The 19,674-nt window shown below is 38.5% G+C and overlaps 1 protein-coding gene across 3 annotated transcripts in view; it reads left to right on the top strand.

Annotated features, from left to right (window-relative positions):
- The window catches only part of ROCK2 (Rho associated coiled-coil containing protein kinase 2), a 153,602-nt gene that overhangs the window by 109,720 nt on the left and 24,208 nt on the right, over nt 1–19,674 (top strand). For all 3 annotated transcript variants that reach the window (XM_024192598.3, XM_024192599.3, XM_024192597.3), the window contains exons 12-28: nt 1,312–1,400; nt 1,959–2,007; nt 2,933–3,068; nt 3,207–3,298; nt 3,559–3,805; nt 4,079–4,185; nt 5,284–5,443; nt 9,372–9,532; nt 10,017–10,201; nt 11,542–11,611; nt 12,517–12,620; nt 12,736–12,922; nt 15,171–15,264; nt 15,377–15,471; nt 16,276–16,455; nt 16,730–16,898; nt 17,320–17,496. In XM_024192598.3, coding sequence (XP_024048366.2) covers nt 1,312–1,400; nt 1,959–2,007; nt 2,933–3,068; nt 3,207–3,298; nt 3,559–3,805; nt 4,079–4,185; nt 5,284–5,443; nt 9,372–9,532; nt 10,017–10,201; nt 11,542–11,611; nt 12,517–12,620; nt 12,736–12,922; nt 15,171–15,264; nt 15,377–15,471; nt 16,276–16,455; nt 16,730–16,898; nt 17,320–17,496 — 2,302 coding nt within the window. The remainder of the gene's footprint in view (nt 1–1,311; nt 1,401–1,958; nt 2,008–2,932; nt 3,069–3,206; nt 3,299–3,558; nt 3,806–4,078; nt 4,186–5,283; nt 5,444–9,371; nt 9,533–10,016; nt 10,202–11,541; nt 11,612–12,516; nt 12,621–12,735; nt 12,923–15,170; nt 15,265–15,376; nt 15,472–16,275; nt 16,456–16,729; nt 16,899–17,319; nt 17,497–19,674) is intronic.

Raw genomic sequence — 19,674 nt, 5'->3', positions numbered from 1 at the left:
TGCTCCTACTAATGCCATTAGCCTTCTTGGCAACAAGGGCACACTGCTGACTCATATCCAGCTTCTCATCCACTGTAATCCCCAAGTCCTTTTCTGCAGAACTGCTGGTTAGCCAGTCGGTCCCCAGCCTGTAGCGGTGCATGGGATTCTTCCGTCCTAAGTGCAGGACTCTAAACTTGTCCTTGTTGAACCTCATCAGATTTCTTTTGGCCCAATCCTCCAATTTGTCTAGGTCACTCTGTACCCTATCCCTGCCCTCCAGCGTATCTACCTCTCCCACCAGCTTAGTGTCATCTGCAAACTTGCTAAGGGTGCAATCCATCCCATCGTCCAGATCATTAATAAGATGTTGAACAAAACTGGCCCCAGGACCGACCCTATGTGACATAGTACCTTCAATTGTACATTTCAATAGCAAATATTTTATTTTCTATATTTCTGACTTGTAAAATACGAAGGATTGATAAAATGCTATATTTGTGTTGCCAACTCTTGTAATTTTTATCACAAATCTCATAATATTTCATGTTTTTCTTAATGCCCCAGCTCCTAGAGTCATGTAATTGTTACCATCTCAAATTTTGGTTTTTAAAAAATGTTTTTGCCCCTCATGGTTGCAGAAAAAAGTTTGAAAACATGAACCCTATAGACTCAAAAGCCCAGAAGGCAATTAAAAACTCCCAAATTTATGATTTTTAACCCAGTCTCATGAATTTTTGTGTATTAACTTACGGTTTTAGAATGTTGGGATTTGGCAATACGGCGTTTTCCAAAATGTAACGGGGACAAGTTAGGTTCTGTGCAAGTGTTAGACTAAGAAATTCTCACCTTCTTTCATGATGTGTTCTACCTGAGCATGCTTAGAGGCATTCTTAAAATGTCATGCATTTTGGTTATATGCCTGATATAGGGGTTTTTTTTGGAGATACTAATCCAAAGAATCTGCTCTTGAGGGTTGGGGTTAGAGAGAATAAAGGAGAGACAACATTCTATTCCTGTGGAGCTTTTGTGGCTCACCATATGCAGCACATAATACTGTGATGGTTAGCTTTATTTTACTATTGTATGCAACAAGTTTTGTTTCTATGGATATCTTCATGAAGAATCTTCATGAGCGTTAATATCTTGCAGAGATGTAACTTTAATTCCCAATAATCCAGTGGTGGTGACTGGCTGAGAAATAATTTTCTGTTCCCATCAAATTAAAAGATTATATTGATTTTCATTGCTCATCTGTCTTGGTTATTTAACTGAACTACACGCATTTTTACGTGATAGTGTTTTATATGTGGACCATACTTTTTCTGACAGTTTGCACAGTTTCAGAAAAAACTGAGCAAGTTAGAAGAACAACTCAGTAATGAAATACAAGCCAAAGATGAACTAGAACAGAAGTGCAGGTAAGAGATAGTGGTTTATATTTGGTATATTTATGCCAAACCTTTTTTAATTTTCCATTTTAAAAACTTAAAATACAATTAAAAGCATACTTAAGGGACCCTAGCTCCACTAAGGAGATCCCACTTTAAACAGCCAATTTGTTAGCCCCATATGATTACCACTACCTTTAGAACATAACAGTGGCCATACTGGATCAGACCAGTGGTCCATCTAGCCCAGTAGCCTGTCTTCCGACAGTGGTCAGTGACAGATGTGTCAGATGGAATGAGAAAAACAGGGCAATTATTGAGTGATCCATCCCATGTAGTCCAGTCCCAGCTTCTGGCAGTCGGAGGTTTAGGGATACCCGGAGCATAGAGTTGCATCCCTGACCACCTTTTTGTTTTGTCTTTAGAGAAGACCACCTCTACTGGACAAATTATTTTTTTCTCAGTGTTTGTGTGGTTGCTTAAAGCAGAATTCACTATAAAAAATTCACAAGACACATCCGCATTATTCTGTTTTTCATTATAACCAATGTTTGCCTTTGTTCTAATATTTGTTTTCATATTTCTCAGGTCTGTTAATGCTCGTTTAGAGAAGACCGTGAAAGAACTAGATGAAGAGGTAAATCAGTTTATTTTCTATTGCACTTATAGCTTAAGTGTTCTTATGTGTGTTAGGTATGTTTACTTTTCTCAGGATACACCAACTTTTAAGTAATAATGGAACTATGGCACAAGAACATGAGTTTATGTTCTAACAGTGTACCCTAGCATAAATGTGCTGCCACTATTGCAATATCTTGGCAAGAGGAGGGTAGAGTGATTCTTACATTATTTAATTGATTCCAGAATCATGTTTACTATGTCCTGTGCCTTAGTTAATAATTTGTAGAGAAATAGCATTTAAATAAAATGTGTGTGAATTGAATTCCAGTTAAAGATGCAGGGTTGATAGTGTTGAAGGCTGAAATACTCCCTCCATAGAGCAGATAACAGGTAGTGGCAGTTCAAGCATCCCTCTACTGCCCCATCCTTGTGCCTCAATCCTTATGTTTAGGGACCACCTCTGGAGGGAATGACTATAGCTTAGTTGTCATGCCCATTTAATCATTGGTTTTGCTGCTGAGTCTGCCAGTTTTGCTGATGCTGCTTGTTCATTGCATACTTGTTCACTGGAAACGAGACATAAGCCCCCACAATCATTTAACATAGACCATCAACAGAGCCTTCATATGGTAACAGCTTTCGGGCACTGCCAGTCTGGAGTGGATTTGAACCAGCCTTACATCCATTGCTGATGATCTGACTACCCAGATTCCCTAGAAATAGAATTTTATGACTGTACAGTTATTTGCCAATTGTGTATTGTTCTGCAGTTATATACAAACACAGCTGTTAAGTGTTATGGTGTGTGTATACAGCAAGCAGATGGAATACATTTTTGTGTATTTGTAAATTAATTGGAATCCATGAGCTATCCTTTATATCTTTAAAGTAATACCATGGTTCTGTGTATTTTATTTGAACTTAACTATAATTATCTCCAGGTAACATCAAGGAAGAATGTAGAATCTGCATTAAGGCAATTAGAAAGAGAGAAGGCTCTTCTTCAGCACAAGAATGCAGAATACCAGCGGAAAGCAGAACATGAAGCAGATAAAAAACGCAATTTGGAAAATGATGGTATGTGGAGCAGAACCTTAAACGTGGTACACGGGGATTTTAACATAAGATAACAGAACTGTTGTTTTGTTGGTAAGATCTGTTTAAAGATTGTGAATCAGTGTGTGATGGAGGTAACATATGATTATTTTATTGTAGTTAACAGTTTGAAAGACCAGCTTGAAGATTTAAAAAGGAGAAATCAGAACTCGCAGATATCAAATGAGAAAATCAATCAGCTACAAAGACAGGCAAGTTGTATTTCTGTGTGTGTGTGTTAATTTAAAGTCATTGTTATAATAGGCTATTGAAGTTCAGGCTTCCTACTTAGCAGAAGAAAATTGCAAATAGTTACAGAAGTTGCTCTTTAATATGAAATGTTGGTTTACTAATGTAATGTTAGAAACATTTCCATATTTTTCTTTTTCCTTCATAAATTGTTGATTAATTTGTAATGGAGATGGTTGTTTTGCATTTTAATTGTCTAAAATCTGCATTTATTAATCAATAGCTGGATGAAGCCAATGCTTTATTACGCACAGAGTCTGATACTGCAGCCAGGTTAAGGAAGAACCAGACCGAAAGTACAAAGCAAATCCAGCAGTTGGAAGCTAATAATCGAGAATTACAAGATAAAAACTGCATGCTGGAGAATGCTAAACTCAAACTTGAGAAGGACTTCATCAATCTTCAGTCAGCCCTAGAATCTGAAAGAAGAGATCGAAGTCATGGGTCAGAGATTATCAGCGATCTACAAGGTATTACAGTAAATACGTCTACATTGATTCATGTTTCTGAAATACAAAAGAGTATAGTGTAATTATTTGATCTAATTGTAACTAATTTTAATACATTGTCCAAGTCAATTGTATCTTTCCTTAATAAAATGTCATCAGTAGATGTAAAATGTTGCTAATACCTCTGAATCACCTGTTAAATGTGAATGTATTTGTTCTAACTTTTGTAGCTAACTTTTTTTCTTTTTATTGCTAACTTTTTTTCTGACTGGTTGATATTTTGGACATTTTTAGGTCGAATATCTAGCCTAGAAGAAGAAGTAAAAAATGGAAAGAGTACATTAGCCAAAGCAGAAGTGGAGAAGAGACAATTACAAGAGAGGTTCACAGATTTGGAAAAGGTAACTGCACATTTTAAAGTAGAATTGGTTTGCAGTATAAAAGGTAGAATATAAAATGATGGTATTAATGGAAACTAAACTTGAGTCAGATTGAAGCTCCATGGTACTTACTTGAATTAGTAACTTTTTTCCCTAAATTTTCTCTTTAAATAATTTTCAGCATGTGTAGGAAATCAATAAATGTATTTTTAAGATAGAGGAATATCTTAGACCGGTGGTTTTCAATCGTCTTTCATTTGTGGACCCCTACAAATTTTTGAATGGAGGTGTGGACCCCTTCGGAAATCTTAGATGTAGTCTGTGGGCCCCAATGTATTAGAGGAATTTATTCTTGGTGTTTTACACAGATTGCTTAGAAAGCTCCCTGTGCAACATGTTGAAAGATTGCCCAGAGCAGATTAGATGTTATAGGGATGCTCTATTGTATAGGCTGTATTGTGCACAAGGTTGTTTTAGTCCCCATTGAAAAATCAGAACTTGCTGAAGCGTAGAGCTTTTTTACTTGCTGCATTATAGAATGCGATTTGCACTATGTTTATTTGCTTTAACATTTGCTGCCTTTTCTCTATTTGTATGTTTTGTGTTTTTCTCACTTAGATTATAAAGTCTGCTAGTCAGGAACCATGTTATTTTCTTTCTCTGTAAAGTGCCATGTAAAGCTACAGTTCTGTACAAATTTATTTTACTATATTAAATTGTAAAGAAAACAAACTGTTATTTGTAGCATTTAATCAAATCTATGAAAAATTTTCTATTGGTATTAAGTTTTATAAAACCTTGCTTTAACAAATTCTAAATTTTGAACCATATTTAACTTGACATAGTACTCCCTTTTTAGGCCTCAATCCAATAATTTTCTACACACAGGAGTACCATTGCAGTCATGCAGTGCCTCTTTGTGCCCACACTAAATCAATTGCAGGACTGATGTCTTAATTTGTAAGCTCTTTGGAACATGGACTATGTCTTCTTCTGTCAGTGTATTGCCTTTTAGTCATGCTCCATAGTACTACTATTCATAACTATTTTAGCTTTAGTTTGCAGTCAAGAATAATTTTGTCAAGTAAGTCAATTTCCTTTTTCCTGTAACTTCAACAGGAGAAGAGCAACATGGAAATAGACATGACATATAAACTCAAGGTTATGCAGCAGAACTTGGAACAAGAAGAAGCTGAACATAAAGCCACAAAAGCACGATTAGCAGACAAAAATAAAATCTATGAATCTATTGAGGAAGCCAAGTCTGAAGCCATGAAAGGTATGCTTTCAAATCTTAATTTTAAAATTATGTAACCTAGATAATATAAGTTTTATAATGCTAATTGTGAAGTTGAAATTTATAAGATTATACACTTCTGAATCACGTTAGGAAGCTGATTCAAGAGTTTTGTATATAAATTAAAAATTCTAGAGTTGTTCAGATCACATAAAGTAATCACATTTGGCACAGTTTTTTTCCCCCCATTGACCATCCCAAGAGTGGCCAAGGTTTGAATGCGGATGCTGTTTGAATTATCCTCTCCTGCATGTTAGGGTTAAGGTACATTGGTGGAATAATTTAAGGATTCTTGCACTGCCCTATTGGTAGCTATTCTGGGGATAAATAAAAGGATTTTAGTCCAGGCAGTCACTGCATGTCATGTACATTATCCTCTTTGAATGGCTCTGCGTATTCCAACTTATGGGTATTTCACTGCCTGGTGGTGCCTAACGGCAGAACCTTCTCCAAGCAATATTCATTGGAGCAGTTGTGCGCCCTCTCCGATACTTCCCCTCAGTGTTTTTGAACATTCTGAGCACAAGGCCATATAAGGGAGTGCTGGGGGTCCTCTACCACCTCAGTTCCTTTCAACTGCTATCCTAAATGGAAATTAACTTCTCTGATCCATTCAGATCCAGGGTTTTTTCTCCATTGATAGTACCTTTGATAGTTTTTGTGGTGGTTGTTTTTAGTGTGTAGTGTAATTTAAGTATAGTAATAAGTGTAGATGCTTTTGTAGAGTTGGTAGGTTTGGTTCCGTGTTATGGCAGAACCAAAGAGAAAGAAATGGGATTTAAGAGACATGCTTGGTGCTCATCTGTCTTCCCAGTGTCGGGCAACCATATTAGGTGCCTGAAGTCCTTGGGGGAAGGTCATTCTCCTTCTTTCTGTTTCATTTGCTGGAATTTCCTGCCCAGCGCGTTCAAAGAGGGGCACAATAGACTCAGGTACTTCCTTTAAGGAAGCTCTAGCTGCTAAACCCTCTGGTTCTTGGGTTGTCATCAGATGTGAAGCCTAAGAGACTAGGTTTGGTGCCTGTGGCTTTCTCCAGTAAACAAGCTGCTGAACGGTTCCAGGATGTCGAGCTCTTCATCAATTCTAACTCCGCATCCTTCTGTTAAAGTTGTCAAGACTTTGAAGCAGTGTTGGTGGGAAAATGGCTGTCTGCTTTCTAAGGATCCTAGACCCACGTCCTTGGCTCCGGCTCTATCGGTTCCAAGAAAGAAGGTGAAGAAGAAGATGGTCACTGTTAGCAATGCCAGATCCTGTACATTAGACTTATTGGATCAGAAACTTATTGAACTCTGATGTGGCTTCTGTGGTTCCGACTTTGAAATCCAAGTTGGTTCTGGGTTCAACTTTGAAGATCAGAGCTGCAGAGTTGAGTATTTATCTGGATATGGTACTTCCCAGGTCTGTGGGACAGGCTTCAAAGAGTGTCTGATCTGAAAAGGACTTCTACAGTGGTGACTGATGTGCACCTTCCCTTGTCTTAGCGTTCCTTGGATCTGAGCAAGGCAGATGGCAATGAGGAAGAGACATGCATCATCCATTCTGCAGTCTGTATCTTCTTCACTTGAAAAAAGAGAAGAGCAGAAGAGAGTGTTTCTCAGTATGCATCTCTGCTTCCTCTCCTAAGTCTACTACAGGATCCCCTGGCAGATCTTTCTCACCTTTTATCTCTCTCCACTTTCCAGTTCCATTGTTCTCTCAGAAGTGTTCCTTAGTGATCGAAGTTCAGATCCTCATTTAGAGGAGGATAAAGGAAGAATTAAGAAACCTGATTCATCCCAGTTCACGCCTCTTCGGCCTGTGTTCCCTATCTCCTTTGCTCCTCCTCCTATGGGCAGTCCTTGTCTCCATTCTGTACCACTGCAGAATTTTTTGAATCATCCTTCTTATGGATGGAGAAGTGATTTTTCTTCTGATAAGGATCCAGTGGCTCAGCAGTCCTTCGATCTGACAGCTCTGGCTGAAGAGGAGGATGAAGAGATGTGTAGTGCCTGTTATTGAACAAGAGCAAATGGACGTCGATCTTGATTTGTCACCTGAGGTAGAGGTGACTTTTGCAGTTTCATGACCTGGTGCATTGCGTGGAATCCACATTGAACCTACCTTCCGTGACTGTGGAGGAAACCTCCCATCCAGTATTCAACATACTTGGGATTACCTCCAGGAATAAGTTATCGCTGTCAATTCTGGATGGTCTTTTACAGCTTGCTAAGATTGTTTGGTTAGCTCCTGCTTCCTGTCAGCCTGTTTCCAAAAAAAGCTGGCAAACTGTATTGGATCTCTCATTAGGGGTTTTCTTGTTTTCGTAGATCCTGTGCCTAATTTGCTGGTTGTGGCTGCTGCCAAAAACAGACTTTGGTCAGGCCAAGTCCTTCCAGTCTTGCTGACGGAGGGGAAAAGATTGATACCTTTGGGGGAGAGGTGTTTTTTTCCCCTCTTCCCTTGTTATTAAAGTGGTTCATTGCCATGTGATGTTGGCCTATTATCAGTTCCATCTATGGGAGAAGGTGACTCTGTATGTTCAAGATTTGCCAGATGATAAAAGAAGGCTGGCAAATGCTATTTTGATTGAGGGACAAAATGTGGCAAAGCATGGTCTCAGAGTGGTGTTTGATGCTTTAGATTCTTCCGCCAGAGTATTGGCATCTGGCTTTTGTCCCCTTTGCATTCAAATTGATCATTTTTTTTCAAATTGATCGTTTTCCTCCTCCGTGCTGCCTCAGTACCAGCAGGGGAATAACTGAGGGCACAGGCACTGACTTTTCCTTTTCCCTAGGGGTGCTCTATCCCGCTCCGCCCTGCGGCCCTGCCCCCACTGTGTCCCTTCCCCCATGCCCCGCCTTCACTCTGCCTCTTCCTGCTCCTGCTCTGCCCTCTCCCCTGAGTCCCTGTCCTCACTCGGCCCCCTCCTCAAGGCCCCCGTCCACTGGCCGCTCTCCACCCTTCCCCAAACCCCTCCCTGAGCTGCCAAACAGCTGTTTGGCAGCAGCACCGCCCCCCTCCCCATCAGCTGATGAGCGAGGGTGGCAAATAGCTGTGGCTGGTGAGTGCTGAGCACCCACTATTTTTTTCAGCACCTATGACTGAGAGCTCAGGAGAGACAGGCTCCCTGATCTCAGTTCCAGTGTCCAGCCCCAACCTGGACCAGAGTAGCTGGGAAAAGCCATTTCAGGGAAGTCTGGCATCTCCTTTGTAGTCCTGAGCTGGAGCATGCTCAGTTGCTCTGTGGGGATGGAGCATATGCAGGCTGATTTACATTAGGAGCTGTGAGATGCTCAAGCACACTCATTCAGGATGGACTCTTTGGAGATTTTAGCTGCCAAAATTGAAGTCTCTACTGAGTATATATGAGCTATGATTTTTCAAAGGCTTATTATGTGGCCAAATTTGGGTATATTTTCACAGGAATGGCACGTAGAATAGGATGGCAAAAGTTCAAATTGTTCAGCAAGCTGATGAACCAGCTGAACCACCTGGTATTATTGAATCACCATTGTGCTTACTGCTCATGTTAAAAAAAAGTCTAGTGAGCTTTTTTTTTTTGTTTTGTTTTTTCTTTAACAGCTCTGGTACCTCCATGCTTTTGATTTGAAATTGGCAGGGGCACCGCCTGTGTGGCCCAGACCTGAAAAAGAGCTCTATATAAGCGCAAAAGCTTGTCTCACCAACAGAAGTTGGTCCTGTAAAAGATATTAAGTCACTCATCTTTGTGTGTCTCATAATTTTATCATCAGTTTCAGTCATGCCATCTAGTACCTTTCATCCCACAGGAATCCAAAGTATGTTAAATTGTAGGCACCCAAGTTTAAAATTTTGGCCACAGCTAGGCACCTAAATAAGTGTCCTTATTTTCAGTCGGGCTGAGCACCCACAACTCTTACTGACTTCACATTTAAATTCTTTTATTTCACAGAAATGGAAAAGAAGTTGTTGGAGGAGAGAGCTTCAAAGCAAAAAGTAGAAAATGGCTTGTTAGAAATTGAAAAGCGGTGTTCTATGTTGGACTGTGATCTCAAACAGTCGCAACAGAAAATAAATGAGCTGCTTAAACAAAAGGATAAACTAAATGAAGATGTAAGTAGCAATTATATAAGTAGTCTGAATTGGAACCTTTTGGATATTGTAAAATTTGTTCCAGTTTTAAAAGTATTAAAGTTTCCTGATTATGGGCAGTATCTGTAAATCTTTACAAATGAAAATAATAGTAAGTATATCCCCACACTCACTTCTGTAGGTTGCAGGAAGGCTTCCTTAGAGTGTAAAGTTTCATTTTCTGACGTTTTTCAACATTGTGACAAACTTAGAAAAATTTGTTACGTGGAATGTAAAATTCTCTAATATTAGGGTTAAAAACTTGCTTATTCTACTTAGAGATAATTTTAGCTATAGAATAATCTTTACATCCAAAAAAGACATGTTTGTGCTGTACAGTAGTTCATAGTTAATACAATAAAAACAATAGAGAATCAGTGAAAGTGTAAATATTGTTTTGAGAGTTCCTTACTGTATGGGTCTGTAAAATTCCTCTGATGTAACAAACAAAAAAATTATTTTTCAGGTTAAAAACTTGACATTAAAAATAGAACAGGAAACACAAAAGCGCTGCCTCACGCAGAATGACCTGAAGATGCAAACACAACAAGTCAACACATTGAAAATGTCAGAGAAACAGCTAAAACAAGAGAATAACCATCTCCTGGAAATCAAACTGAGCTTGGAAAAGCAAAATAATGAACTCCGCAAGTAAGTAGACCTGCATCACAGATTTATTTAATTCTTTAATTTTAAAAATTCAATTGCATTTTTATCTATCTTATGCAAAATTTGAGAGCCATGTGTATATAAAATCCTGACTCTACAAAATCAGTCATATCCTAGACACTCCTGATTGTTGTTTGCTGTTGTTTATGCTATAGTAGTATCTAATGGTCCTGGCAGAGATTGGGGCCTTATTGTAATAGGCTCTGTACAAACACATACTAAGAGATGGTTGCTTCCCCAAAGAGCTTACAAAAAAGAAGAAAAATTCCTGACCACATGAGTTACACCTGTAGATTCAAATAGAAAGCTACTCTGAAATGCTGTTTTCCAAAAAATAGATTGTGTGAAGGCATAAAGGAACATGTTAGGATTTGAGATAAATGAAAAGCTGATTAGAATTAGCTTTCCCTGAGAGTCTACATTGGAATCAGACTAAAATGATTGCTCACCTCTAAATTTGCATCTAAAAATGAGATGATAGTCTTAGCACTTAGTAACTTCATCTTCAGTGTGACTTACAAACACTAATCAGTTACCACTAATTAAAAGAAATATTTTATGATGATACTAAAAAAACAAATTGGGAAGGGGAGTTTGTTTCATATGAGATTTGTTGTTCTCTGTAATTATCAATTTGTTTTCTGGAGCAAGAATGGTCTTGTGGCTGAAAAGGCAAGACTAATATAGGTGTTAGAAAGATCACATTTTTGTTCCATCTGTAAAATGACAGTTATGTGGAGGCTTTTTTGGTCTAATTCACTACCATTGGTAAAGCACTCTTGAGGTCCTCTGATGGAAGAAGTGCAAAGTATTACTATTATCATTCATATGTGCTGACTAGTGATTGAACGAGTTGCTTTAATAATGGGTGTGTTTAAAAAAATCTGCACTATGAAGAGCACTAAATTAAGGTTCAAGGTCCATCTTGCGACTCTGACTGCCTGAGGTTCTGGAGCTCGGATTGTCACTTTATTTATGTTCTGCATGGAGATGAGAGAAAAGGCCAATGACTATTTGCTTTAGTAATGTCTCTTGTTGGCTAGCCCATGTAACAGTATTGTCAGTTTAAAAGGCTGTTCACTAACCTTTCCAGATCGGAAGAGAGCATAGTATTCATAGCTGTCCAGGCAGAATAGGGGAACAAGAGAGACCTTGGGGGACAGAGGTTCCCTCAGGATTTGGTATAGAAGACCATACTTTGATCAGGGGAAGCTAAGATATAAGAGAGTTTTATAGACGTGTGTGCATGCACACAGCCTTCTGTAGTTGTTTGGAATATCTTCACAAATTTTGCTTACAAGCACTGTTTTATGACTTTACAGAGAACGTCAGGATGCAGATGGACAAATGAAAGAGCTTCAAGACCAGCTTGAAGCTGAACAATATTTCTCAGTATGTATTTTAGTTTTTGTTTTACCAATCCAGTCTTTAAGGAGCAGAAACAGTACCATCTAAGTTAGATGAACAGTTGCATCTCAGATAGTGACTTGCAAATACTTTTTAATGAACAGTCTGCAAACATTCATGTAGTCTGAAATTTGTTCACATAAACTACCCTGCAAATACTTGTGGAAAAGTAGGATCAGTCACAACAATGCATAAACAGAAAGAAAAGGATTCAATTTGTCTTGTAATTAAATGACTTATTTGCCAGCTTAAAATAAGAAAAAATCTTTATAAAAAGATGTATTTCTGTGGGAGATCAACTTTGTACATGAACAAATAAATAATTCTTGATTGTTAGTTATGTTTCCATTAAATGGGCATGATAGCTTATGCAGAATTGTCTTAATAGTTATAGATTTGGAAAGACTGCTTTTTCAAAACCTCTCTAAAAACAAATTTCTGAAGTATTTTTAATGAGTTATGTTGCAATACACAAAAAAACACTTTGAAAAAGCATGTACGTGTGTATGTGGGTTTATAAATTGTACACGCATACATACTTTCGAACTTCTAATCATTGTGTGAGGACAGCACACCACATTTATGGAGGAATGTATTGGTGGCTGGGGGGGATTTCGATGGGTTCTCTTTTCCCCACTAGCTGGGTTTCAGGAGGGTGAGGATGATGGAGGTTCTTTGAGAGGGTGCATGCATTGAAGGTGAAAGAAACGGTTTTGGGAAGTATTGCTGCCTTAAGTCAGGTCTAGGAGAGACAAGACACTGCTGTGCTTGGCCTCTTGCTGTATTAAAGGATTTTTGATTTAACATGGTCTTGTCTCATTCATTCAGATACCCCATAAGCTAGAATATGCAGGTCCTTTTTCTTTCCTTTTCTTTGTTTAAAATTCTAGACTTTGTACAAGACCCAAGTTCGTGAGCTTAAAGAGGAATGTGAAGAAAAGACCAAACTTTGTAAAGAAATGCAGCAAAAGATACAGGAGTTACAAGATGAGAGGTGAGGGTTTGCCACTTATTTGTATATGTACAGAAAATCTGGATATTTACTTCAGTTGGAAAAGGTTTTCATTTAGGTTCATTTCATGAACTAATTATTTTTCAATAATTTGCAGAGACTCCTTGGCTGCACAACTTGAGATAACTTTGACAAAAGCTGATTCAGAGCAACTTGCTCGCTCCATTGCTGAAGAACAGTACTCTGATTTGGAAAAAGAGAAGATCATGAAAGAATTGGAGATTAAAGAGATGATGGCTAGGCATAAGCAAGAACTTACTGAGAAAGATGCTACCATAGGATCTGTGAGTAATCTGCGTTATAACTCCTGTCGTATATTTTTGTGCATGCTAAAAGTTCTTTAATCATTATAACAAAGATACATTTGGAGGCTTACAGAAATACACAGCTTGAAAAATTTTTGGATTTTTGTTAAAGTAGACTAGAGGAAAGCAGTATGAGATCATGAATTTATTTTTTTAAAAGCCATTACATGGTTAATATTGTTTAATTGAAATTTAGAAATTTAAAAATCATTACAAATACCGAGAAACATTTTCCGTTTACATATTTTTCACATCTGGATGAAAAAATAGTTATTTCCATACTTTGGACCTATGGAAACAAAACTGAGAATGTATGTATGTATGAGTTGTGTATATAAAAATCTGTGTACGATGATACAGTTTACGTTGCTATAATCAAGGTTATGTCATGTTTTCCATTCTAAATCGTATTTTTTCAGATGTGTGTAGTTCGGCCATAAAAATTCCTAGTCGTTCTGAAACATGACATCCTAGGAGATGGTTCCTTTGGCTAGAAGGGGTTTGTGGCTGGAGGGATTCTGCAGCGGTTGGCTCCAGGGCTGCCTGAGCAGCTCGGGCAGCCTCTTGGCCAGCCACACTGGCCGCTACTTGGGCACTCTCGGGTTACCGTGTCCCCACCCCCCACAGCAACAGTAGTTTGGGTGTGGGAGGGGCTCAGGGCTGTGGCAGGGGGTTGGGGTGTGGGGCGGTGCTTACCTTGGCAGGGCTCCCCGGAAGCGGCCGGCATGTCCCTGCAGCTCCTAGGCGGAGGGGCCAGGGGGCTCTGCGCGCTGCCCCTGCCTGCAGGCACTGCCCATGCAGCTCTCATTGGAGCTGCTCAGGAAGCCTGCCAGCCCCACCAACCCTCCCCCGCAGCGCTCCCAGGCTGTTTCCCCTACCTCTACAGCCCCCTGGCCCAAGTTTTTTTTAGGGGTATATAGTACAAGACATGGACAGGTCACGGGCCGTGAATTTTTGTTTACTGTCTGTGACCTGTCCATGACTTGTACTAAAAATACCAGTGACTAAAACATAGGCTTAGCTATAAACAGCCTAGGAAGAATTCAGATCTATTAGCTAGTTCCAGAGAAAAGATCCAGGCCTGCCAATTCTATATCCCCTGATCCTAATGTGCTAAACATGTAGGTATAGGTCACCCTCTCTGCCCTTCGGGCCTTTAGAAAGCAAGAAGCAGCTGTAGCTGCCAGCACTCTCAATTAAGAACTTGCTTTCTTGCAGTGTCTCGTTAATTCTTAGTCACATCACAAAATGTGGAGCTATACCCACTTCATCTCTGTTAATCAGTAGGCATGTGGTCTGCATTTTCCATCAACTGCTGTTTATTCCATCATTAACTGGTATCACTACCTCTTTTCCTTCCTTGAAATGTTTCTTCAGTTTCAACCTCTGGGCTTCCACACACATCTTCTGGATCTTCACCTCCACTGTGTTCCTCACATGGGTCTCTCCTTTTCCTTCACCTGCCCTTCATATTACCCAAACCTTCTGTACTTCAGTTCCATCACCTCTCTCCAGCTCTCACAGATCATTATCTAAAATCTGCCTCCTCCTCCACATCTCTGAAATCTGAATTAACCCTGATTATTCATAACCATATGCTCTTCTGTCCCTACCAGTCTTAAACTTAACCCTCTCCTTCAATTGTCTATGGAATTCCTGCTCTGTCTTGCAAGAAATTCATGTCAGTATATGATTATCTTCAGCTCTGTGCTCTTGCTTTTCTGACTCATCTTATATTCCTGCCCTCTCTTTCAGCAGACTCTTCTTTAGTTCCTTTTCATTCTAAATATTTGCTGCAGTGAGCTCCTTTCCCCCTCTTCAATCCCAAGTTTCTCAACTCCATATAGCACTTAAACCTGCACATTCTCTGTTTTGAAGTCTCTCACCTCCAGATGGCTGTATTTTTTCATGTATTCTGCCAAGTCCTGAGCTTGTTAGTGTCTTGATTTTGATGGCAGACTCTTCCTGTTCCTTTTTTACATATCTCACAATCTTTACAACATTTTTCATTTAGCTCCCCTCTCTCTCCTCCACACCCCCGGTCCCTCACATACCTTTGCTTGGTCACTCTCTCTCCTCTGTGCCTCCCATTTCTCTTCCTGCTCCAAATCCTCTATTCTTTTATCATGGTCTCATTCTGATGTATTTTCCTTCTTTTAAGTAATCAAGTAAATCTGTTGCATTACTTTTTGTTGTGTGGTAACATATACTTAATTTTTTTTTTAAGCTGGAGGAAGCCAATAGGACACTAACTAGTGATGTGGCTAATCTTGCTAATGAGAAAGAAGAACTGAATAATAAACTGAAAGAAGTCCAAGAACGTGAGTGTTCACTGCACAACTTGAATTTAATTTGAAAATGCTTTCGTTCTCAAAAAGTGTACCACTTAATGCTCTATTTAGCCATTACAGATTTCTTATTACCTTGTTGCAGAAATTGCAAGGCTAAAAGAGGAAGAAACAAATACAACAATTATTAAAACTCAGTTTGAGAAGCAGTTGTTGAATGAGAGAACACTGAAAACTCAGGTAAGTATAAAAGAATGAGCAGATGATCATTATAATTGGAATAATATACTGTTCATGCAGCAGATAGCATTTTTAAATGGAATAATTGCTTTCTGTTATAAACCAGCTGTATGCACTCATTGAAGCCTGGACACAATTTTTATATCCTCAGAGCTTTTTGCTAAACCAGATTACTTTAGGAAAACTTGCACATCTTGGGTGCAGACCTGTAATGTAGATGCATGGTGCTTGAATAAAACAGTTTGTCCAAGTGTGATTTAGCCCAGTGTAAATCCCTAATCCCGATAAATCCTTTATTTTGATTCAGAGAAGCTAGTTTTGTCATGTATTTTTGCTTATGACATAGTTTGATTTAATTATATTGTTAGCAACTCTGAATTACCTTCCTCTGTGTTTTTCATCTTTCCCTGAAGCATCTGGTAATAAACTCTGCCAAAGTTTGGATACTAGACTTCGTGTCAGATTTTGTGCTCCTGCATTGTGCTCGAGGCATCCTAGAGGCATATTAGACATTCCAATTCAAAGTTGTATTTGGCTTCTAACTAACTGGGCTATCTAAAGAAAGTATGTAAAAGAACAAAAGTACTTTGTTCCAGAGTGAAATGTCATTATCGTTTTTACAATACTTGATTCATCCACAGAATTAAATTGGTATTTTATTTAGATGGAAATGCACAAATATTTTTGAATTCGTGGGTAAAGTATTTTAATAGAGGCTAATCATGGGTTGGAGAGATGACATTTGTACCTGTTGTTTACCTATGGGGGCTTTATTGTATGTTCTGTGTTTTGTTTTGTTTTAAGGCAGTAAACAAGTTGGCTGAGATCATGAATCGGAAGGATCCAGTCAAACGTGGAGCTGACACTGATGTGCGGAGGAAAGAAAAGGAGAATAGGAAACTGCATATGGAACTGAAATCTGAACGTGAAAAGTTAACCCAGATGATGATTAAATATCAGAAGGAGATCAATGAAATGCAGGCAGTAAGAAGTGAATTTGCAGCAATAAATAGCAATAAAATGTTCTTAAATTTGTTTAAGCAATTGAAACAGAGTTTAAAATTATTCCAAGATGTCATATTTATTATGCATACATTTTCCATATCTTAGGGATGACACAGCTAAAGAAATTAAATAGTTGTGTATTTCAAGATTGGTTGTAAAGTCCTCATTTCACCAAGAAAATACTATAAAAATAAGAAATTATAGAGTACAACAGTAATACTAAAAGGCAAACCTTTTCAAATCATTTTCACAGCAAATAGCAGAGGAGAGCCAGATACGAATCGAACTGCAGATGACACTTGATAGCAAGGATAGCGACATTGAACAACTTCGCTCACAGCTCCAGTCTATACATATTGGCCTAGACTGCAGCAGCATAGGCAGTGGACCTGGGGATGCTGAGGCAGATGATGGATTCCCTGGTATGATTTTTTTTATTAATATTCCTATCTTTATCAGTTTCATAGTGTTTTATCATGGAAATCAAAGCATTAAACGATATTCTTATGCTTCCGTGACTTCCTTGCTTTTTCTGTACTTCCTTGTACCTTTTCAGTAATCTGATAGCACTTAATATCCATGCACTAACTGACACTATCTTTATTTTGACTATACTTAGTTCTTTCTTCTTAAATTGTTTTTAAAAAGTTCATTTCAATTGTTTAAGAATTAAAAATTACATTTTGTTTCTCATTCGAACTAACAATTATTTTTTTCTCTTGATTGATATGTTCATTTTGTAAATACTGTATTAAATGATAAAATGTAAAAACTAATATTCTGTTTTTAGTGATTCTGTTTTAACTTTTCTGTCCTTTTTCCTCCTTTGTGCTGGGTGTTTAGTCCATATCACTCAATCCCACACTATGGAGTCCATGTCTCTTACCTACCAGCATTCTTCTACCTCTGTCAGTATTGCCACTAAGCCTTCCAGTTCTCACATGCTTCTCGACTCTGATTCTGACTCAGAGGAAGAACCATTGTCTTGTGTACACATCCCTTCAGAACCTGATAGCACAGGTGACATCCCTGAAACCATTTGGTGCACTTACGTTTTGTTTTAACTTTGTCCTTTTGGCCTTTTTTATAACTAACACCATTAATATACTATTGACAAAAGCACTGGAAGTACAAGTTGTAATCCAGAACATACTAAAGAGAATGTTGCATGAACAAAGAATTGGCCTGGTGTTTTTTTTCTAAATGTTCATTGTTTGCAACCAAATCAGACCTATAGTTTAAAAACAATCATTTTGTAGAAATACTTTGTAAGGTGATTTTATTGCCCTATGTTCAAAGTAGTCTCTATCTAGTGTCTGTGCCTAACTTTATGCACCTCAAAGTTTTTGGGTATCCAAAACCTTAACTATTTGTTCCAGTTGAGCAGTTAATTACTCCAGTTAAATAATTGAATATCTAGCCATTCACTTTGTGAGTACAGATACTACTTGCCTATGCAAATCCAATTTTGGCCTGCCCAAATTCTTTGCATAAAGTTGGATGTCACATGACTAAGACACAAAAAACTTGGAGGCTGTTTTTGAAAAAGTGGTCCCTAATACATAAGATTTGCCTGTTCATTATGGATCCTTGTCAGCATAAAAGGCAGTAGCAAGTTATCAAAAATTACTTTTCCAGCAGCAAAAAGAAAATAATTATTTGCGGCTTTGGTGAAAGATAGCTCTTTTTATAAACATATATTCTGTATTTTGAACTAATTGTATGTGAATATACACATACTGTATGGATCAGCCCTCCTAGTACTAAAGTGAGGGTTTTTTTTACCATAGTGACATCTAATATTTGACTAAAGATTTATTTGATATGGAGCTGTTTATTTGATTAACTTTGAACATAAGGATAAATATTAGTTTGGAATATTGTCAGCACACTTAAGTAAGGACGAAAATAGATTCTTTATGTTCTGGTCCTCCTTATAAAAGAAACACAAACTAGATTTTGGTCTCTTTCTAGCTGCTGTTATAATCACTATACTTTTATCCTGGGACCCTTGTCAGATCAGTAGGGTTTTCAGAGTTCAGGCCAAATTAGGCTGTCTTTAAGAAATGTTTAATTACATACTGACTTCGGTAAATCACATCTGTTGCCTTTCTGATAAGAAGGCAGGGCTGGGACATTGCCCTGTTGAAATAAAACATGGTTCATGTCCATTGAGCATACAGGCAAATCTCAGCTGCCAGCAGGGGGATTTTCTAGGAAATATGTTCTCTTCTGTCTTGTCCCTGCTCCCAGACTAAGGATGCAGTTTGAGGGGAAACTAGATTCTCATCCTGTATGTGCCCCCAGACTAAGGATGCAGTTTAAGAGGAGAGAGACTAGATTCTCATATTTCTGCTACTGGGAAACATGCTATAGGGTTACACAACAACAGAAGCAGGTGAATGCTTATGCAGCTCCACTGACAGAGCTTTTTTAAATTCCTTGAGCAGTTCTTGATGGGACCCAGCCAAACCCAGCTTCTCCTCCCAATTCCTTTCCCTGGAGGTGGCTGAATATTTTTCAGCAGCAGCTTTTCTCCTATCCCTGTATGTGGAAACAGTTATGGAGGGAGAGCATTTAGCCATTATTGGGGTGGAGCCAGTTTTAGCAGCAAATCCAATGAAGAGTATTTAAACTATGCAGCTGCACTGACAGTGGGTAAGGGACAACTGCCTGTCACTTTTTCTGTTCTCTTAGTAGAGAATAACCCTCAGAAGCAGTAAAATGGGAGGATTCACCTTCTATCCCCCCTCTAGCTGAATTCTTAGAGGTTGGAGAGTAGTATGTGAATATTTCTTCTTTTCACACGGGGGAGAACTCTTTTGATTAGCATTCTGCTTGCTCTGTCTGATATCAGGCAGAGTGAGAGTAGCTCCAGCCAAACCCACTGAGACCATTAAAAGTCATATATTGGGCCCTGAAGAGCCACATGTGATGCTAGAGGCATGAGTTGCTCATCACTGAGCTGATTGCTGAAGATTTAAATTGTTTCATTACTATCTAACAAGCCAGACATATGGGGCAAAATGTGTGTGTAGTACTTCCCATGTACTTGGTGTGTGTATTAAAATATGCATCCTCATTAAGGGTACCAGCAAACAAACCAATATACTCTGACGATAGAGTATACATCACTCTAGATAACCTCTCTCCCACCTTTCTCTCCACAATGTTGAGGGTTCTATAAAGTTTATCTCT

This window comes from Terrapene carolina, unplaced genomic scaffold (assembly GCF_002925995.2).
Source record: "Terrapene carolina triunguis isolate 2854851 unplaced genomic scaffold, T_m_triunguis-2.0 Scaffold42, whole genome shotgun sequence".
NCBI lineage: Eukaryota > Metazoa > Chordata > Testudines > Emydidae > Terrapene > Terrapene triunguis.
This window is presented reverse-complemented; position numbering and strand designations above follow the sequence as displayed.